Source organism: Misgurnus anguillicaudatus, chromosome 15, assembly GCF_027580225.2.
Source record: "Misgurnus anguillicaudatus chromosome 15, ASM2758022v2, whole genome shotgun sequence".
Classification (NCBI taxonomy): Eukaryota; Metazoa; Chordata; class Actinopteri; order Cypriniformes; family Cobitidae; genus Misgurnus; species Misgurnus anguillicaudatus.
In genome coordinates, this window is record NC_073351.2 from 17,545,637 (window position 1) to 17,563,861 (window position 18,225).

Below are 18,225 nucleotides of genomic sequence, written 5' to 3' on the forward strand. Positions count from 1 at the left end.
TTTGTGGAAAATTAAAGGCTATAAAGTATATAAATATACATAGTTTAAAATACCTTTGTCCACCTATCAGACATACAATGTTTGCTCATTTTTAAAAAAATCACAAAGGGAAATTAAAGGTTTTAAGTGTTTTGAGTGGGTCAGCGTGATGTGTTGGACATAATTGGCTACCTTCGGTCATTCGTGTTCCCTTCTTCTGGCTATTTTGCTACATTTTTTGTTTGACTGAACTCAAATTCATACACAAACAAAAAATAAACAAATTGATTTAATTAGCCAAGTTGATCCTCATATTGCTTCCTGAAACAGTCACCAGCAGGGAAGAAATCCCAGCATCTCTCCTGATACATCTTCCACACATATGACTCCTATAAAGAGAGACAAATAAAGCAATATAGTTACAATTTAAATATCTAAACTAGTGCTGGGCAAAGATTAATCGCGATTAATCGCATACAAAATAAAAGTGATTTTTTTTGCATAATATATGTGCGTACTGTGTTTAATTATTATGTATATTTAACCACACACACATTCATATATTCATTTCAGAATTGTTTTATTTATATATCATTTTTTAAAATTTATATTTAATATAGATTATATAAAAATATAAATAAATATATATAAACATGCAAATGCATGAATGTGTGTGTATATATTTATACATAATAATTAGACACAGCACACACTCATATATTATACCAATAATCACTTTTATTTTGTATGTGATTAATCGCGATTAATCTTTGCCCAGCACTAATCTAAACTTCATATTTTATTTATGTAAATCTATAATTTTCAAATAAACTAAAAAGACAGTATGGACCTGTCCTGTGTGCTCCGTTTCGTCTTTATTAATTAAATACATCAGGAAGAACCTGCGGATCAGGAGACAGATAAGAACACACATTCATTTTATATTCATCTAACTGTTATTTAAACATTAAAATGTTTTAAATCCACTTACATGTAATTGGCTAAATTGTGCTCTTCCATCGTATGCGTCTCAAAGCCGTGCGGCGTCGAGTCAAAATAGTCGCTTCCGATTCCGCAGATGAAGCACTTAGTCTGTAAAAACACAAGAAAATTATTACCTTAGCATTAAAAACAAGTTGGCCAATGATTTTCATCTAAATCTGTGTGCATTGGCGATCATACCTCCATGTCTTCTCTGACCTGCTCCTGTTGATCTCTCAACTCACCAAAAGCATCAATGATCAGACCTGCGCACAACACAAATCTCATTTCATGACACAAAATAACCATCTTTCCATATACCACATCTACGCCTTGAGATGTTCCTCACCCTGAATGATGGCCAGCAGAATGACGATGACAAAAAAGAAGAAGGTGATGTCAAAGACCACACGATAAAGTTCATACTCGTCCCCGGCCGGATCCTCGATCTCGTCTCCTATACCACCACCGGCTCGCACACCAACGTACATGTGGAACAGATAACACTGACAGAGGAGATGGGCCATTAGATGTGAAACAAGAAGCTATTTGTACCAAACGCGCACACACATGCACCACGTACTGTCATCATGTCATCACACTTCATATCCGGTTCATCTTCATCCTCGCTCATGTTGTAGAACTTTCGGAAGAAGTTGAAGGCCACCACGGTGTAGAGGTAGACCACCACGGCTAGCAGACCCACCGTCATCAGCAGCTAAACCACAGTTGCCATTAGCATTAATAACTATATCAACTGCTGTGTTAAGATAAATCTATGATCATCTCTGTACCTGTTTGCCATTGTGGGTTACAGAGGACAGGATTGTGCGCAGGGTTTTAACACCCATGGCGATGTCCAGAAGATGGCAGGCAAAGAAGAAATTATTATAGTGGCCAAGCAAGGACATAACCATATACCAGACCAGGTACAAGAACGTCTGGAAGATAGCAGGATAATACAGATTAATAACATACATTTTATTAGTTGAGTATATTTCAAACTTTGTAAGAAACTCACATTATCAGTAAACACAACACCATTTTTCCAGATTTGGTACTTGATGTCGATAGACGTCAACCTGTGGATTCAAAAAATGTTCATTTATGTTTACATTGAAAATGAGAATTCCCCATTTTTTATTTTATTTTAGCATTTCAACCAAGTCAACATTGAGGGATCAGGCTGAGGTTTCTTCTCGTGTGTCATGGCGCTGACATCAAGAGACGCCAGATCCATTCCTAGCAGTTCAGCGATTCTTTCTCTACCGTAGATGTCGCCATATTTCTCTAGCACCTGCAAGTCGGCACACGAAAAAGATAAACGATTTAAAAATATATAATCATGCATGTCATGCGCAAGGGTGTGCAGCACGTTCCTAACCTTTCTCTTTACAAATTTGTCCCAGTAGTTGTTTGGGAAAGACCTGCGCAAAAGATTAAAAAAATGACATTTCGGCATACAGTCGTGAAAATGCAATCCTAAATGCTAATAGATTAGAATGGTTTGTCTCTTACGGAGTGTTGAGGACCATTCTGTCCCATTGACCTTTGATGTCATCCTCCTCCGGTTGCTCAGTCACATACAGACCATCGAACTCCAGTTTACGGGCCAGTTCCTTTTCCCGCTTAAAGATGACCAAAGGAACCTGGAAAGGTACAAACAATCTCTGTGTCAATTACTCAATCTACCGCTAAAAGTTTATTCAGTGAACAACAAATTTTATTCTGGTCTCTTTTTCAAGTTATATACAGTAGAGCTTTATTTGTGAGCTCCTGACCTTCAGACAGTTGTAGCCAATGATACAGAGGAAGGAGATGATGGTGTGTACAATAGAAAGGAAGGATAAGGCGGGTTGCATATATCCAGTGCTCTCCTCCAGGAAGAAATAGACGAATCCTTCTTCATCCTCTTCCTCTCCATTCTCCTCCATTCCTGAACCATCAGGCTCTCCACCGGAGCCTTCAAACACACCGGAGCCTTCAAATGTACCAGAACCTTCAAATGCACCAGAACCCTCAAACATAGCCGAGCCCTCTAACTCCTCTTCGCCGAGGGGGCTATCTGAGACCTAAAGGAGACATTGATCATTATGTTGACTTCATTTTAAATACATTATGGCAGGAAGTTGGCCATGTGATGGCTTTTATGCAAAGTGAAGCATTTGATTACACCGACCTTGTAGAAGAGCAAAATGAAGTTCAGTGCAAAGGCAATAAAGAGAGCCAGGAAACGCAGGTTGTAGAAATTACGAGACAGATAGTTCTAGAAGCAAAAAAGAGGGTCAACTTATAGGAGCAGTTTGAATTAAACGTGATATACAAAAATATATAGTTCGAAAATGTAACTACCATGAATTTGTTTCTTTGGACGTCAAGTTCATTCCAGATTTCGGAGCCTTCTTTTTCTTCTTTCTTGCCTTTCTTTGCTGTTGCCTTTGTCTTTATTTCCTCTTCACATTTCTCCTCTGGCTCACCTTCAGCCTCCTTCTCAGCTTTCTCTCCATTTTCAGTACTTTAAAAGACAAAGAAGAATATGTCTAAGCAATGGCGGCTGGTCAATAGGGGACGCTGAGGCGCCGCCCCCCTAAAGTTGGCCAGAGAAGAAAGCTACTTTAACATGTTACAAAAAAGTCAAATATATAATGCAAAATAAAATCATTCAGCTGTAGCCTACTATTTCACTGTTAGTCATGTTATCATTTATTTAAAAAAATAAAAACTGAGTTCGTTCTGTGGGTGTCATGTTTGTGTGTCTGGGGCGCACCCCTAACGAGTGTCTATGTAGGTCAGTAAATGTGGTAAAAACATGTGACCTGAAGCTGAGCTCTAATTGCCTGGTTTCTGATGCGCCCTGGGGCGCAGGACTGTGCGCCCCAAACCATCCCACTTACTGTATGTTGTAAACTAATCAATATTGTTTTTATGTCTTTGACCTCATGTGATTGGATCATTCTCAGAGTCTCATAACCGCTTTGCAGATTGCCATGTTACTGCTAGCTACAGTACTGATCAATGAAAGCAAGTGAAATACGTTGATTTTAAAGAAAATATGATTTTATGCTTACAAAACACCCTTTACAAGACGTTTAGTTGAAGAATAAATAAAGGATTTAAATTTAATTTCAAGTTTGAATGCACCCCCCAAATTTTTTTAGCACCAGCCGCCACTGTGTCTAAGTAACAAAAGTAGTAACAATCTGGTAGTAAATAGAGCCCTAGGTGCTTGCAATAAATATCACAAATCTGGACATGACTCTCAAATGAATTATTACTGATTTTGTGATTGGTTATTTGTTTCTCTTTCACTTACTCTGCTTTTTCTTGTTCTGGGGGAGCTTCTTCTTCTTTTTCTTCAACTTTCTCCTCCTCTACCACCTCTGGCTCTCCTTCTTCACCCACCTGAAAAACACCCCATCATACCTAAATTGATGCCTCTAAAATGAATTTAACATAATCAAGGAGAATGGCGTAAACAGTTCACATGCTTGCATTCATTCATCTTTGTCTCACCAGCTTTCTCTTCAGCAGTGGGCTTCCTTCTGGAGTTGGAGGTTCCTCTGGCTCAGTTTCTCCCATGTCTCCAAGTCCACCAGGCGGACCAAACCCAGGCCTTCCACCGTCATCCTCTTCTCCGTCTTCTTCTTCCGCCTCTCTTCCTCCTGCTCCCTCCTCACCCTCTCCAGTTCCACCTGCTTCTTGAACTTTTCTTGCTCCTGGCTCAGGGGGAAGGTCACCGTGCACCTCGTCTTGAGTTGGGTCGGGCATGTTAGTCAAAATCTCGGTCAACGTCATCTTCTTCGCCCCCTCCACTAGACCGCCTCCGAAGAGGGTGTTCCAGATGAGCATGAAGAAGCCTTTGCAAACGGTGTAGATAAAATGTAGGATGCCAAAGAGAACTGTGTAGAGGAACATTACCAGGCCAACAATCATGTCCTTGATGGTCATCTTCCTGAATTTGCGGTAACGCCGTCTGAGATTACGGAAAGTGAAGAGGTTTAAGAAGTTCACGATGCTCTTGATGAAGTCAGCAAATGCTGAGCTGGATTCAGGTGGACCTTCATCTCCGTTCCCTTCCTCTCCCTCTGCATGTCCTCCACCACCGCTCTCCTCCTCTTCTTCTTCATCCTCATCCTCAACTACTTCCTCTTCCTGCTCAGAGATCTGCGAGGCTATGTTCATCTCAAAAATGGTGTCCTCGCAGAAGTTCACAAAGAGCTCCATCTTCTCAGATTCCCCACCCTCGTTGACCACATCAAAGATGAACTGCCGCTTCGACTCTCGGACCTGAGGCATCTCCCACTGGTTGCGATTGGCTTCGCTGATTTCAAAGTAAATGCGCTCAATCCTCTTGCTGGCACCCATGATCTCGATACGGCCCAGGAAGGGGCGGAAATAGTTCAGCACGCTCTCGGCCTGCTCCAGGAAGTTCTGCAGGCGAGTGTCGTGGGGAACGTGCTCGGAAAGGTTGGTGAGCAGCACGGCAATGTTGAAGCCAATGTCCTTGGCTGGTTCCTGGAAGCGATCGGCAAACTCCTCAAAATTGATCATCTCATTCTCATCAGCCTCAGAGCAAGACAGGAGGAACTGGATCTCAGATGGACTGTACTGCTTTTGACTGTCCATTGCTTTGGAGAAGTCCTTCTTGGAGATAAGGCCACGGGGGTCTGTTACGTAGTCACGGAAGGCATCTGATGCCACGATATCCTTCAGTTTGAGGAACATGTCGAAGAACTTGAGAATCATCTCCACGTTGCTGGATGACTCAACCAGCATGTCAACCATCTGGCGAGCAATTGTGCCATTCACAACATTGCCTGTAAAAAAGCAAGCAAACAGCAAATGCTTTAGCGACTTTATATATCAACGTGAAAATTAAATCAGATGGAAAGATATCTCTTGCCCTCCAGTAGAGAGAGAAGCATGACCACCATATCCTTCTGGAGATCAAGAAGCTCCTTCAACAGACCAATTTGACTTGAATCCTGTGATCACATTGCAGACACACAAAAAAGTAAAACAGAATGTTATTCACATATTCTCTCAAACCCTCAAAGTTGGAGATTACAACAAGCTATTTTTGTTTAAGGTAATTTGGGTTTAAACCGTTGGGCCGGGAACACTGTAGATTTTAGTCATATATTATTTACCATCATCACAGAACCAATAATGCAACTGCATCAAAGAAAGCCATCCTACACCTGAAGCTTTCAATGGCATATCTAGCAAATATTTAGGGGTGCAGGAATCCCCTAAGAAAATAACCATGTTTTTTTTGTAGTAAAACCGTAGAAACCATGTTTTTTGTCGTATTGATGACCAATGGTTAAATCACTGTTTTACTACAGTAACCATGGTTTAACCATTGTTTGTGTAGCAAACCCATGGCTATTTTGTGGTAACCATGGTTTAACTATAGTAACCAGTGTTGGGTGTAACTAGTTACTAAGTAATTAGTTACTGTAATTTAGTTACTTTTCCCTTAAAAAAGTAAAGTAAGGGATTAATAATTTGTAATTTAATTACAATTACTTCTGATGTTATTAAAAGGATAGTTCACTCTAAAATGAAAACTCTGTCATCATCTACTCGTCCCCATATCGCTCCAAATCTGTACGAATCTCCCCCCTCCGGTGAACACAAAAGAAGACATCCCGAGAAACGATGGCAAACACACAACAGCAAGCGACCACAGACCTCCACAGTAGGAATAAAAATATGATGGAATTTAATGGGTACCCTCAACTGTGTGCTTACCATCATTTATCAAAACATTTTCTTAGTCATTTATCACAATACTTCCAAAATATTTTTTTCCTACTATGGAAGTCAATGGTCACTTACTGCTGGGTGCTCACCACCACTTCTCAAAATATCTTCCTCTGCGTTCACCAGAAAAAAAGAAATCCACACAGATCCAGAACAACACGAGGATGAGCAAATGACGACAGAAACTTCATTCCAAAGTGAACTATCCCTTTAAACTAAATACTGTGTATGGACTATAGAACAATTATAATACAATAGTGGATTTAACATCAAAATTTAAAGTCTAAAATTAAAATGCATGTTTTATGTGTCCTTCTCACTTTAAATACTTTAGTGAGTTAATAAGAATAATGGTTTCTAATTCTCACTAATAACTGGTTGGGTATTAGTATTAATATTACTGAGATAGTGGTTGTTTATTACTACCTAAAAAGCACATATTAATGCCTAATTAGGGCTGTGCAAAAACATCGATACAGCTAACTATCTTGATACATTTTTCCACAATAGTGTATCGGTATTTCAATCTCTACTATCGATATTTTAATTTCTTTTTTAACTCGGTGTGCGTCAAACAACCTCCTCCGCCACTGCTGTAGTTGTCGCTGTCCAGTTGTCTGTTATATACACCCATTCATCCAATGTCTCCGAAGTTAGCGGGAGAGAGAAAATGGCAGAAAATTTAAAAACACTTGCAGCTTTCACAGCCGACGTGTGGAAGCACTTTGGCTTTAAAAAAAGGGAAAAAAATTCAGCTCTATTTTTTTGCATTTAAAAAAAAAGAAAAAGTATTGCAATGTATCGCAACATGCAACGTATTGCACCGTATCGTGACGCACCACGGCATGGCATGTATCGTATCGTGAGGCCCTTGCCAATACCCAGACCTATGCCTGATTTTGCAAAACCTTATTTAAGATCCTTAATCCTACCCAATTCCTACCAATACTTATATAGAGTATATTGAGGCAAAAGTAGTAAATAGTAATTTAATCATGAGAATTGGACCTTAAACAGTGTGACCAGAATAATTTATGTACTTTCATATGATTATTTGAGTAATTTCAAGCCTATCTCATTTACTAAATAGGATTTGAAAAGTAATTAGTAATAGGTAATTCAATACTTTTTGGAGAGAGAAATTTGTCTAGAAAATATCTAGTAATCCATTACTTTTTTGAGTAACGTACCCAACACTGTTAGTAACCATTGCTTTTTTGGTTTGAACTGTAGTAAAACCATGGTTTATTTTCATAAGGGGCAGCACTACTGGGACAAAGTCAGTCCCGCTCTCAGCTTACCTCAGCATGAGTTCTACTCCAGAAATGATCCTGGGTTTGCATTTATAAACAAACACAAAGAATCACATACTATAACCTGCAATGGGACTATTGCATGGATAAACAGTATATATTGTAAATAGAGGGATGATTAAAAGCCAGAACAGAGGCAAATGTACCCAAACAACTATGACAATTTATGGCATAATGCACTGGGACACCTCCCCTTCCTTTTGGACCTACCGAAGATCAAGACTGGTTTGACAATTAGTTTAATTCAAAATGAATGGAAATAGATGCTTGAGTGGCCTAATAAGAATCTGAAGCAAAATATCTGCAAGAGCATTAAAAACAAACTTGGCACGTGCTGACACATATGACAGATACAAGCAGCGGGAGAAAGAGAGAGAGTTTGTGTGTGTGGATGCAGCGCAGTGTGTAAGATGGAGCAAAAACAAGAATCCTTACGCCTTCTCGGAGTCCAGGGTCAGGGATCTGGCGGGGTTACACATCAGAATAAAAATGTTACCCATCAACATTTTTAACACATTTTTGTATTGATCTCATCACCCCTCTCTGATACTTTTAATAATTTTAAATATTTTTCAGACAATTAAATGACTTCACACATTTTAAAGCTTACACAAAAAAACAGAATCTGTACAAAACAGCTGAAAGAAAGTTTAATAAAAGATTGAGCTGTTTATAGTCCTATAAAGTAATACCCAAACATATAACTGTGTGGGTTAAACTTGGTTGGTGTAATCTGTGTAAAGTCAATCTTTACTATCGACTATTAGTCACACTAACTAACTGTGAGGGTGGGAGAGATTTGATATTGTGTAATACAAAAATGCACTGGATACACAGATTCAGATGTGTAACAACATTACAACAGAATCAAACAACACAGCAAAAAGGTTATCATAGGAAGACACAGTTAAAAGGTTCACTCACATTAAGTTATGCATAAACACCCATAGCACAGTCCATACATTAACATCACACTACTGGACATCAAACATTTATATACTCTCTGTGTCAAGCCAGGATTAAACAAACTATTTTATTGTTAATGTAAAACAGACAAGTTAACATACAGAAGCTACTTGTTAATCTTCAGTCATGATGGTAACAAATTAAGTATTTTTAGGGGTTTGTGCGCATTAACCACTGTACCTGGGCGAGCTTCATCATCATGTGTGCAAACACGTGCAGGAAACCCACCACAGCGTCCCACAACCTGCTGTGGGCTAGAGACTGCTGGTTACCCGTGCAGGGACCCTAGAAACGACGAGGAAGCGTGATAAAGAGAGAAATGAGAGTTTATAAAGTCCGTGACATCACAGGGCACCTGGAGTGGAGTGATGATGTCAGTATATTACCTGTATGTACTCAGTCAGGCTGTTGAAGACCTGCTTTGCGACTGTCATGGCTTTAGAGAAGTTTCTCTTGCCTGGTTCATCAATGATGTCTTTCCCTGAGTAATACCAGTAGAAGTCACTGATAGATTCCTGTGATGCAACACAAAGGTTTGATTTTAATATAAAAATAAATAAATGCCAATGAGCAATTTTGCTTTTTTACTATTTTTGACTGATATGTGGAGCTACAAGCAGGCAGGTGAGTGAGGTTTAGTCAGGTCATACCTGCAGTCTGAGCAAATAGTCAACAGTGCAGATGATGATGTTAATTGTGGTCGTGCTGCCCGTCTGTGTACGCAGATAATTCTGGAAATCTGGGGGAAGACAGTGCCTTTAAATACTGTAAACTTATCTGGAATACATTTAAGGGTCCATCACAAATAAAAACTGCTATGTGGAAATCAAGTGTTTTTTCTCCACCTGAGATGTTTTTAAAGCATCTGTTAGCACTAAAACATCAGATTCTCTTTTTTAAAAGCTGGATTTGTCCAAAGACAATAAAGAGAGAACAGAGAGGTGGTTTCAACAGCTTTCATCTGCAGCTGCAATCTCAGGAAACTCACCGTTGTTGTGGCCCTCACAGAGCAGTTGCAGGAAGCGGAAGAGGTCGCAAGTGAATTCATCATCCGCCATCACTTTCTCCTCTAAATGGGGACAAGTGCACAAACACACACACATACATCATAAGCATTGCAGAAGAAACCCAGCCGAGGAGTGTTTTACTCTGTAAGTGACTACAGATTTCAACTTAACCCTAACCCTAACAAACTCAAAGAAAGGTCATGTGGAAATGTCACCAGTCTTATTTTGATATAGATGATCAATTAAAGGGACACTCTAGCTCCCCTAGAGTTAAACATTTGATTTTTTATCGTTTTGAAATCCATTCAGCCGATCTCCAGGTCCGGCGCTAACACTTTTAGCATAGCTTAGCACAATCCATTGTAGCCATGTTACAGCAGCAAAGTCCTTGATTATTATGCTTGAATGAGAGTATAGTTCCTAGCCATATCGGCCTAGAAAATCACAACTTTTAATTTTCTGTCCGTTTTAGTACACAATGTAACTACAGAAGAGTCAAGTTTTAAATAGGAAACATATCCAAACTCTTTGGTTACTTTTTTAGCGCAATGCTAATGGTCTAATCAGATTCAATGGATTATGCTAAGCTATGCTAAAAGTGCTACAGCCAGACCCAGAGATCAGCTGAATGGACTCAAAAACTGTAAAAACCAAATGCTTAACTCTAGTGGAGCTGGAAAATAAGCCTCCTTTAAGTGGAATGTCCCTTAAAGGAATAGTTCAGCCAAAATGAAAACTCATTTCATTTTGAACAGTTTGCTTCCCAAAATAAATTCCCAAAAAGTAATGAAATACTGCATGTCATTCAAAATCCATAAGAGCAGAAGATGCATATGGATTTAAAACAACATTTCTATTAATGTAATACGTGGTGTGTGTTCTGTGAGTATCACTTCATAACACTTTCAGCCTCCATTAGGATGTTAGTATGACCTGCTATGGCACATCCATTTAGCTTGGTCACCAGCAAAAGTGAAAGGAGAGGCAGAAAGCTGGGTAATAGACACATAAAGCCTGATGGATCACACATTATACCCACTTTAAACAGACAAAATTAATGAATTGACTAATAAACACAATAAAAGATTAACAGATTAACAGGTATATGTACACGGATAAACAACACGACTCGACAACATGATGATGGAGCACTGATACGACACATACGGAGACAAAACAGATATGAGCCGCTAAGCCCCAACACTTCACACAGACACACAAGCATGCCAAACAGATCTACTGCACTCCACAATATTTTGGAGAAGCCAAAAGAGGTCGGAGCCTTGGTGAATTATGGGTCAAATTTTGTCATGGGATGAGAGGGTAAAGTCTCACATACTGTAGATGATAACATAAAAATGTTACAGGATCTTTTTGTAGTAATATTTAACTTTGAGACACAAATGAATTTTTATAATTGTAAATTTTCTCTGAATACAGTAGGGAGGAAGACATAATACATAATACATTTCATACATATAACAGCGGTTTAGTACACAGGAGTCCGATATTGAGTATCTGAAAAATGAGGTTAGCTATTAAACATGTATAAAACATATAAAAAAGAAAAAAGCTACATTGAAAAACACAAAAAATAAAACTTACATAAACAAATATAACACATTATGTCTTACAATTTTTTATGAATGCACAACTATGTTTATTAACAACAATACCATTATTATTATTATTATTGAGCAACATGATCTCACAAAGTTCCGTGGGATAGTCACGGAATTTTTTGCTCATTTTTCCGTGGCATTCTCACGGATCTCCACATATTTCCGTGGCCCTGCCACAGACTTTCTTTTCCGTGGCATTCTCACGGATTGGTTACTCAACTGCTTTTTCCTATTTTCAAACCATTGTCGCTTCGGTTTAGGGTTAGATTTGGTGTTTGCGTTATTATGTCACTTTAAGTATTGGTTTATCCTATTTTTTCTGATGTATTCTTTTACATTTTCTAAACTTTAATCAATTGTCGCCTGGCGTTGGGGTTAGAGTTGGGTTTGGGTAGGGATTAGGGATGCACCGATATGGAAATTTTGGCCGATACTGATAACCGGTAACTCTTTATATTTGGGGGCCGATAACCGATATATATATATAGGCCGATAAATATTCATATTAATTTCACAATGAAAAACTCCCAGACCGCGGACATCTTGTCTTTGCGCTAGACTAGCATACTCTTCTTAAGGCCGCAACACGTGTCATCTTTGTGCTATGTCACAGAAAGCACCAATCAAAACTTCACATGGCCAGCAATGAGCAAGTGAAGTGGTTCAACAAACCAAAATAATCCATAATTTATCGGCTTTCATTTATCGGCCTAATTTTGCTATCAGACCGAAAACCGATAATATTAAAAATAAGCAGTTATCGCCGATAACGATATGTCGGCCGATATATCGTGCATCCCTAGTAGGGGATGTCATTTTATGTAAATCTAACCCTAAACCAAAACGACAAGGGCAAGAAAAAAGGGACAAAACAGTAACCAATCCGTGAGAATGACACGGAAAAATGTGCAAAAAACTCCGCGACCACGCCACGGAAATTCGTGAGATCAGGCTGCATTGATTATGTGATTAATTTATTACATCATTGCCTCCTAGTTAATAAATAATATTTCTAAAAACTGGAGAAAACACTCGGTTATTATTACATACAACACCATCTCAATGTAAAGCATGAACATGTTAAATTAGTGAGTATTCATAAATTTGATCAGTTCTCTACATTGTTTGCTGTAATATGGCCTTCATCTTTAAATGTCCTTCAATGTCTGAGAGCTACGCTGAGTAATTTAATTCCCTTCCCACAGCAAAATAAAGAGTCATTGTAGACTATTTTAATAATGTCAAACTTAATAAATTAATATCTTAATTCAACAAGTTATTATGGAAAATAAATCTGGGCAAACTTTTGTAAAAATGGGAGAAAAGGTTTAAAAAAACACAAAAACATGACCATTGATGTCCTGTTGTGCCATAGTTGAATACTTTGATTTTAACAAAACTATTTATGGCATCTCATTATTTCAGAGGTGTATTCAATAATTATGGCTTATTTCAGTGGGGTTGTTGGAGTTCACACAGTAGTTTTCTGAATCTGCAAATCATTTCAGTCGGTGAATGCTGGAGTTACAGTAGATCTGTAATAGAGCACTCAAGGGCAAAGAACCAAAGAAACTTTACAGCCATTGCTAACACAACAGGACAAAGTGAATCATAAGATGTTTCAAGAAGATTTAAAAACAGAATTCAATATTCATAAGACATTTGACAGATTCATGATAGAATAACTCAACTATCGATTTTTTTTTTAAGAATCGCAAAACTGTAAAAATGACATAAAAACTCTGGCAATGACTGAAGAGTTTTCTTTCAAGTCCCCTTGAGTGCGAAATGAAATGCAGTTAAGCTACACGCCAAGGAAAAGGAGATCTTCACAAGAGCTAAAGAGTGGAGAAAGACAGGAGAAGATGGACAGAAGCGAAGAGGAAAAATGGTAATCATAAAGAGACAAGATTATTTACCACGTTCTAGCTTGATGTCTGCAAAACAAGAGGAAGGAGAGGATCAGAGGAGAGAGAGGGGGGCATTTACAGAGGAGGTAATGGAGGTAGAAAGAGAAAGAGAGAGACGGGCAATGAGTTGGACACTATAGGACTGTTGGTGTCTGGGATGGAAGATATAACAAACTAATACAAATCGATATGAGGGTTCAAGCAACAAATATAATGCATATTAAATATCTTAATCCTAAACATACAGGGTTTCCCAGACAGGGTTTATCCTAGTCCCAGACTAAAATTTTAGTGTGTATGCATGTTTGAGCTGCCTTCATTTAAAAACACCATGCATTGATATATCTTAACATATATACTGATATACACTCACCTAAAGGATTATTAGGAACACCATCCTAATACTGTGTTCAGAACTGCCTTAATTCTATGTGGCATTGATTCAACAAGGTGCTGAAAGCATTTTTTTAAATGTTGGCCCATATTGATAAGACAGCATCTTGCAGTTGATGGAGATTTGTGGGATGCACATCCAGGGCACAAAGCTCCCATTTCACCACATCCCAAAGATGCTCTATTGGGTTGAGATCTGGTGACTGTGGGGGCCATTTTAGTACAGTGAACTCATTGTCATGTTCAAGAAACCAATTTGAAATGATTCGAGCTTTGTGACATGGTGCATTATCCTGCTGGAAGCAGCACCCATTTTTGAAAGAGTGCTGAAAGCGGAAAAGCAGCCGACATCATTTGTGTCTTTCCATTGTCCAATCGAATGAGGGGAGAGGCGGGCCTTACGTTGTGGTGAGGGAAGTTTGAAGTTTACAGTTGCTTTGAAGAACCGGACTCCACTCGCTCACTCTCTCCTGGCATTTGTGCACTTCTCACCCTCAAACAAGGTCAGAGCAAGCGTCCTTTTTAAAGTTTCTGCTAATATGACAGTTAACAGCAAAAGAGTGCTCACAATTCAATATTTGATTGACAAGCTGACTCGGTGGACGCCTAGCAATATAAAAAGCCCCGTCGCACAGCTCTTTTAAAAAAAAGAGCCTTGCGTTTCCAAGCGTTTAAAACGCGTTTGGGGTGATTAGCCCCTTATACATTCTGACATTCATATTGGAGTTCAGGAGATTGTCTTGACCAGGACCACACCCCTAAATGCATTGAAGCAACTGCCATGTGATTGGTTGATTAGATAATTGCATTAATGAGAAATTGAACAGGTGTTCCTAATAATCCTTTGTGAGTGTGAGGTGAGTGTATCTAAACAAGATGCACACCAGTATTGTTTTTTGTTATGCATGTTTGTAAAAACAGCTTAAATGTCCTAATATACCTAAGGCCTATTCCTAGACTAATCTAAACCATGTCTGGGAAACTGCCCCAAGTGTTATACATTTTTAGTATAAATTAATAAAGATTGTGTTTTCCTGAAATAAAATATTTTTACAGAAAACCAAGATTTTTTGCAGTGTGGGCATATGATATACCAACAATCTTTGACAATAATTGTATAGATGATATACTTTTCCCACCTCCACTACGCCGTTTCTTAAAAGGCCTGTTCACACCAGCTTTAACCAACAAAAAACTTTTTTCACATTAAAAACATTCACCCTGGGAATTTTCATCATACACTTGAAAGATTGTGGATATCAACATCACAACAATACATATAAAACAAAAAATAAAAATAAAAACAACTTGCCTCACAATAAAATCCTGAAAATTTTGAGTTGGTGTGAAAAGGTCTTTTAGGTCAAAAACACATCATAGACTCTATTACTAGGGAAGATGGAGGAGTGAAACTCACTTGTGCCCTCCTCTGACACCGTCCCAAGACCGTCTGCTTTGTTCTGTCTCTCAAAAGCATTCAAGTCCAGAACACTGTTAACACACATTCAGTAAATTACACACAACGCTTATTGTGTTGCGCCTGCGCAGTGACTTTCTTTTCCAACCGCCTTTCCAGTCAAGAGGACGTGAAGAATGTTCCTGTCTGCATCAGGTTATTTCAAGAGACAATCTATTTACAATAGATACACTTAAAGGAAAACACCACAGTTTTTCAATATTTTACTATGTTTTTACCTCAACTTAGACAAATGAATACATACCTATCTTTTTTCAATGCGTGCACTTAATCTTTGTACAGCGCATCGTGAATGTGTTAGCATTTAGCCTAGCCCAATTAATTCCTTAGGATCCAAACAGAGATGAATTTAGAAGCCACCAAACACTTCAATGTTTTCCCTATTTAAAAACTGTCACATGAGTAGTTACAAGAGCAAGTATGGTGGCACAAAATAAAACGTGCCGATTATTTAAGTGGATAAGAAATGTGGCGATTTTTGCACTTCGACCTTGGCGCGCAGTAACATCATCACTCCTTACTACTGCCCCTCTCGCCCAAACTTTCACCAATATTACTGCGCATGAGGTCGAAGTCCTGCAAACTAAGTGCTCTTCCGCCATACAATATAGTTCTCTTATCCGCTTAAAAATTGCTACGTTTTGTTTTGTGCCAGTTCAATTGTTTTGTGTTCTAAATTTATCCCTGTTTGGATCCTAAGGAATGAATGGGGCTAGGCTAAATGCTAACACATTCACAAGGTGCTGTACAAAGATTAAGTGCACGCATTGATAAAATATAGGTATGTATTAATTTGACTAAGTTGAGGTAAGAACATAGTAAAATATTGAAAAACGGTGGTGTTTTCCTTTATTTCCAAACAATACTTTTGTATGACATAAAATTATTATTTCTAAGGTAATACTTAAAAAAAGTGAAAAAGTAATGGTCATTTACCTGCAGGTTTGCATGAGGGCCTGTAAGCTCAAGAAGAAGCCCACATCTTTTTTATCCTTCAGGTAGTCCAACATTCTCTGTCATAGAGTTTGGTACACAATGATTAATACATTAAAAAAAAAAAATTATATAATTTTTAAGTTAATTATTAAGAGAATGTTGTCAACTAACCTGCTGAACATCACAGTTGCCACCATTAAGGATGGAGATGCCAAGTTTGAGAGTAGAGGACACCATGGCTCCTGTCTCACCTGTGTGGGAATCACCTCATAATTCTCAGACATAATGCCAACATGACAAACATCCGGTGCACTGGTATGGATAAATGCTTAGTGTGTATTTGCTCCATAAAGAGAGATTTCTGGAAATACAGATTTACTTTGCATGCTGATCTGCATTTGTAACATAAGATGTGTGTGTGATTGTATGAGCATGTGACTGGAATCTGGACATGTGTGTGCACCTTTGCATGCACTGATCATCTGCAGCACCATCTCAGCTGCTCCACGGTCGTGCAGACGGGACTGCTGGTACAAAAGCCTCTGCTTCTCCATCTCCTTCTCCTGTTAGACAGAAACAAACACTTCAGTCAGCACGATGCCCTGGTCCACATACCCATGCCCACCCACTACCTAACACACACATACACACCAAGCAGAACCATGCGTCCCATTTTTATCTTCTGCCTTATAAAGTCTCCTGGGTTCCAAAAGGAAATTTTTATGAGCTAGTTTGAGTTTAGTCAATCCCTTGCACAGTTCAAGCAAATGGTAACTGGATGCATATAAATAGAAATTCAGTAGACTGGTCAGGGATGCTCTGCTTAAAAAAAGTCATCTACTCTTGTTCTGGCTTCTTCGTCATGTTTTTTTCTTTATTTATCTACACTCGCGCATACACACAAACAGCACATACACTCCACTTCTAATGCTATTAGTCACGTGATCGTTATTTGAACCATTCACATTTGCTGACCTTCACAAATGTTAGACTACAGCAAACAGACCTGCTCTCCACGTATTGAGCATGAACATACTGGCTCTTTCCTCTGTTTTAACCACATTACACAGCTGGGTGCTGCTCTTTATTATAAACCCATGCAGCATGACATCTGTACCAGCTTACATAAGAAAATAATTTTCAATGTAAAAAATAATCTAATTTAGCTAACATATGAAATTAAACAGTTTCTTGGTGTTAAAATATGTTCTCCTGTCTTGGATTAACACGAGGAGACTTCCATGTGGAGCATTTGTTGGTTTAAATAGCGTGACTCAGTAACATCAGCAACCAATGCTGTAAGTTTGGGGGGGACTATCACCTTTAACATTTACACGTTTTCTTATATAAATATTATTGTTTTAAAGGGAACAAGAGTTTTTTTAAGATGTCAAATAAATCGTTGGTGTCCCCAGAGTATGTATGTGAAGTTTTAGCTCAAAATACCATTTTGGTAAAACTGCCACTTTGTATGTGTGAGCAAAAATTTGCCATTTTGGGTGTGTCCTGTTGAAAGCAAATGAGCTGATCTCGGCACTTAATTGCAGTGTCGTGGTTGGATAGGGCAGATAAAGGGGCTGTATTATCCCCTTCTGACATCACAAGGGGAGACACATCTTTAATGGCCTATTTTTTCATTTGCTTGCAGAGAATGGTTTACCCAAACTAAGTTACTGGGTTGATCTTTTTTACATTTTCTAGGTTTATAGAAGTACTGGGGACCCAATTATAGCACTTAAACTTGGAAAAAGTCTGATTTTCATGACATGTCCCCTTTGAATCAATTCTTTGCGCAACAATATCCTGTTGACAAAAATGATTAAACAAATAAATACAATGCATCCACCCATTAAGCGAGCTGCTGAACCCAAC

At 38.5% G+C, this 18,225-nt stretch overlaps 1 protein-coding gene across 14 annotated transcripts in view; it reads right to left on the reverse strand.

Annotated features, from left to right (window-relative positions):
- Nucleotides 1–97: 97 nt before the first annotated feature.
- ryr1b (ryanodine receptor 1b (skeletal)) overlaps nucleotides 98–18,225 on the reverse strand; it is a 123,893-nt gene continuing 105,765 nt past the window's right edge. For 5 of the 14 annotated variants that reach the window (XM_073853492.1, XM_073853496.1, XM_073853498.1 and 2 more), the window contains 28 exons: nucleotides 16,817–16,916; nucleotides 16,525–16,604; nucleotides 16,354–16,430; nucleotides 15,358–15,431; nucleotides 13,557–13,574; nucleotides 9,997–10,077; nucleotides 9,659–9,747; nucleotides 9,395–9,523; nucleotides 9,189–9,293; nucleotides 8,478–8,504; nucleotides 8,031–8,060; nucleotides 5,864–5,945; nucleotides 4,474–5,777; nucleotides 4,274–4,362; nucleotides 3,313–3,475; nucleotides 3,140–3,226; nucleotides 2,742–3,032; nucleotides 2,479–2,609; nucleotides 2,345–2,387; nucleotides 2,124–2,257; nucleotides 1,982–2,042; nucleotides 1,755–1,901; nucleotides 1,544–1,678; nucleotides 1,310–1,466; nucleotides 1,162–1,226; nucleotides 971–1,071; nucleotides 830–881; nucleotides 98–368 (listed from right to left, as the gene is read on the reverse strand). In XM_073853492.1, coding sequence (XP_073709593.1) covers nucleotides 273–368; nucleotides 830–881; nucleotides 971–1,071; nucleotides 1,162–1,226; nucleotides 1,310–1,466; nucleotides 1,544–1,678; nucleotides 1,755–1,901; nucleotides 1,982–2,042; nucleotides 2,124–2,257; nucleotides 2,345–2,387; nucleotides 2,479–2,609; nucleotides 2,742–3,032; nucleotides 3,140–3,226; nucleotides 3,313–3,475; nucleotides 4,274–4,362; nucleotides 4,474–5,777; nucleotides 5,864–5,945; nucleotides 8,031–8,060; nucleotides 8,478–8,504; nucleotides 9,189–9,293; nucleotides 9,395–9,523; nucleotides 9,659–9,747; nucleotides 9,997–10,077; nucleotides 13,557–13,574; nucleotides 15,358–15,431; nucleotides 16,354–16,430; nucleotides 16,525–16,604; nucleotides 16,817–16,916 — 3,948 coding nt within the window. In that variant the 3' untranslated portion in view covers nucleotides 98–272. The remainder of the gene's footprint in view (nucleotides 369–829; nucleotides 882–970; nucleotides 1,072–1,161; nucleotides 1,227–1,309; nucleotides 1,467–1,543; nucleotides 1,679–1,754; nucleotides 1,902–1,981; nucleotides 2,043–2,123; nucleotides 2,258–2,344; nucleotides 2,388–2,478; nucleotides 2,610–2,741; nucleotides 3,033–3,139; nucleotides 3,227–3,312; nucleotides 3,476–4,273; nucleotides 4,363–4,473; nucleotides 5,778–5,863; nucleotides 5,946–8,030; nucleotides 8,061–8,477; nucleotides 8,505–9,188; nucleotides 9,294–9,394; nucleotides 9,524–9,658; nucleotides 9,748–9,996; nucleotides 10,078–13,556; nucleotides 13,575–15,357; nucleotides 15,432–16,353; nucleotides 16,431–16,524; nucleotides 16,605–16,816; nucleotides 16,917–18,225) is intronic. The other 9 variants (XM_073853505.1, XM_073853504.1, XM_073853501.1 and 6 more) reach the window with 4 other exon arrangements.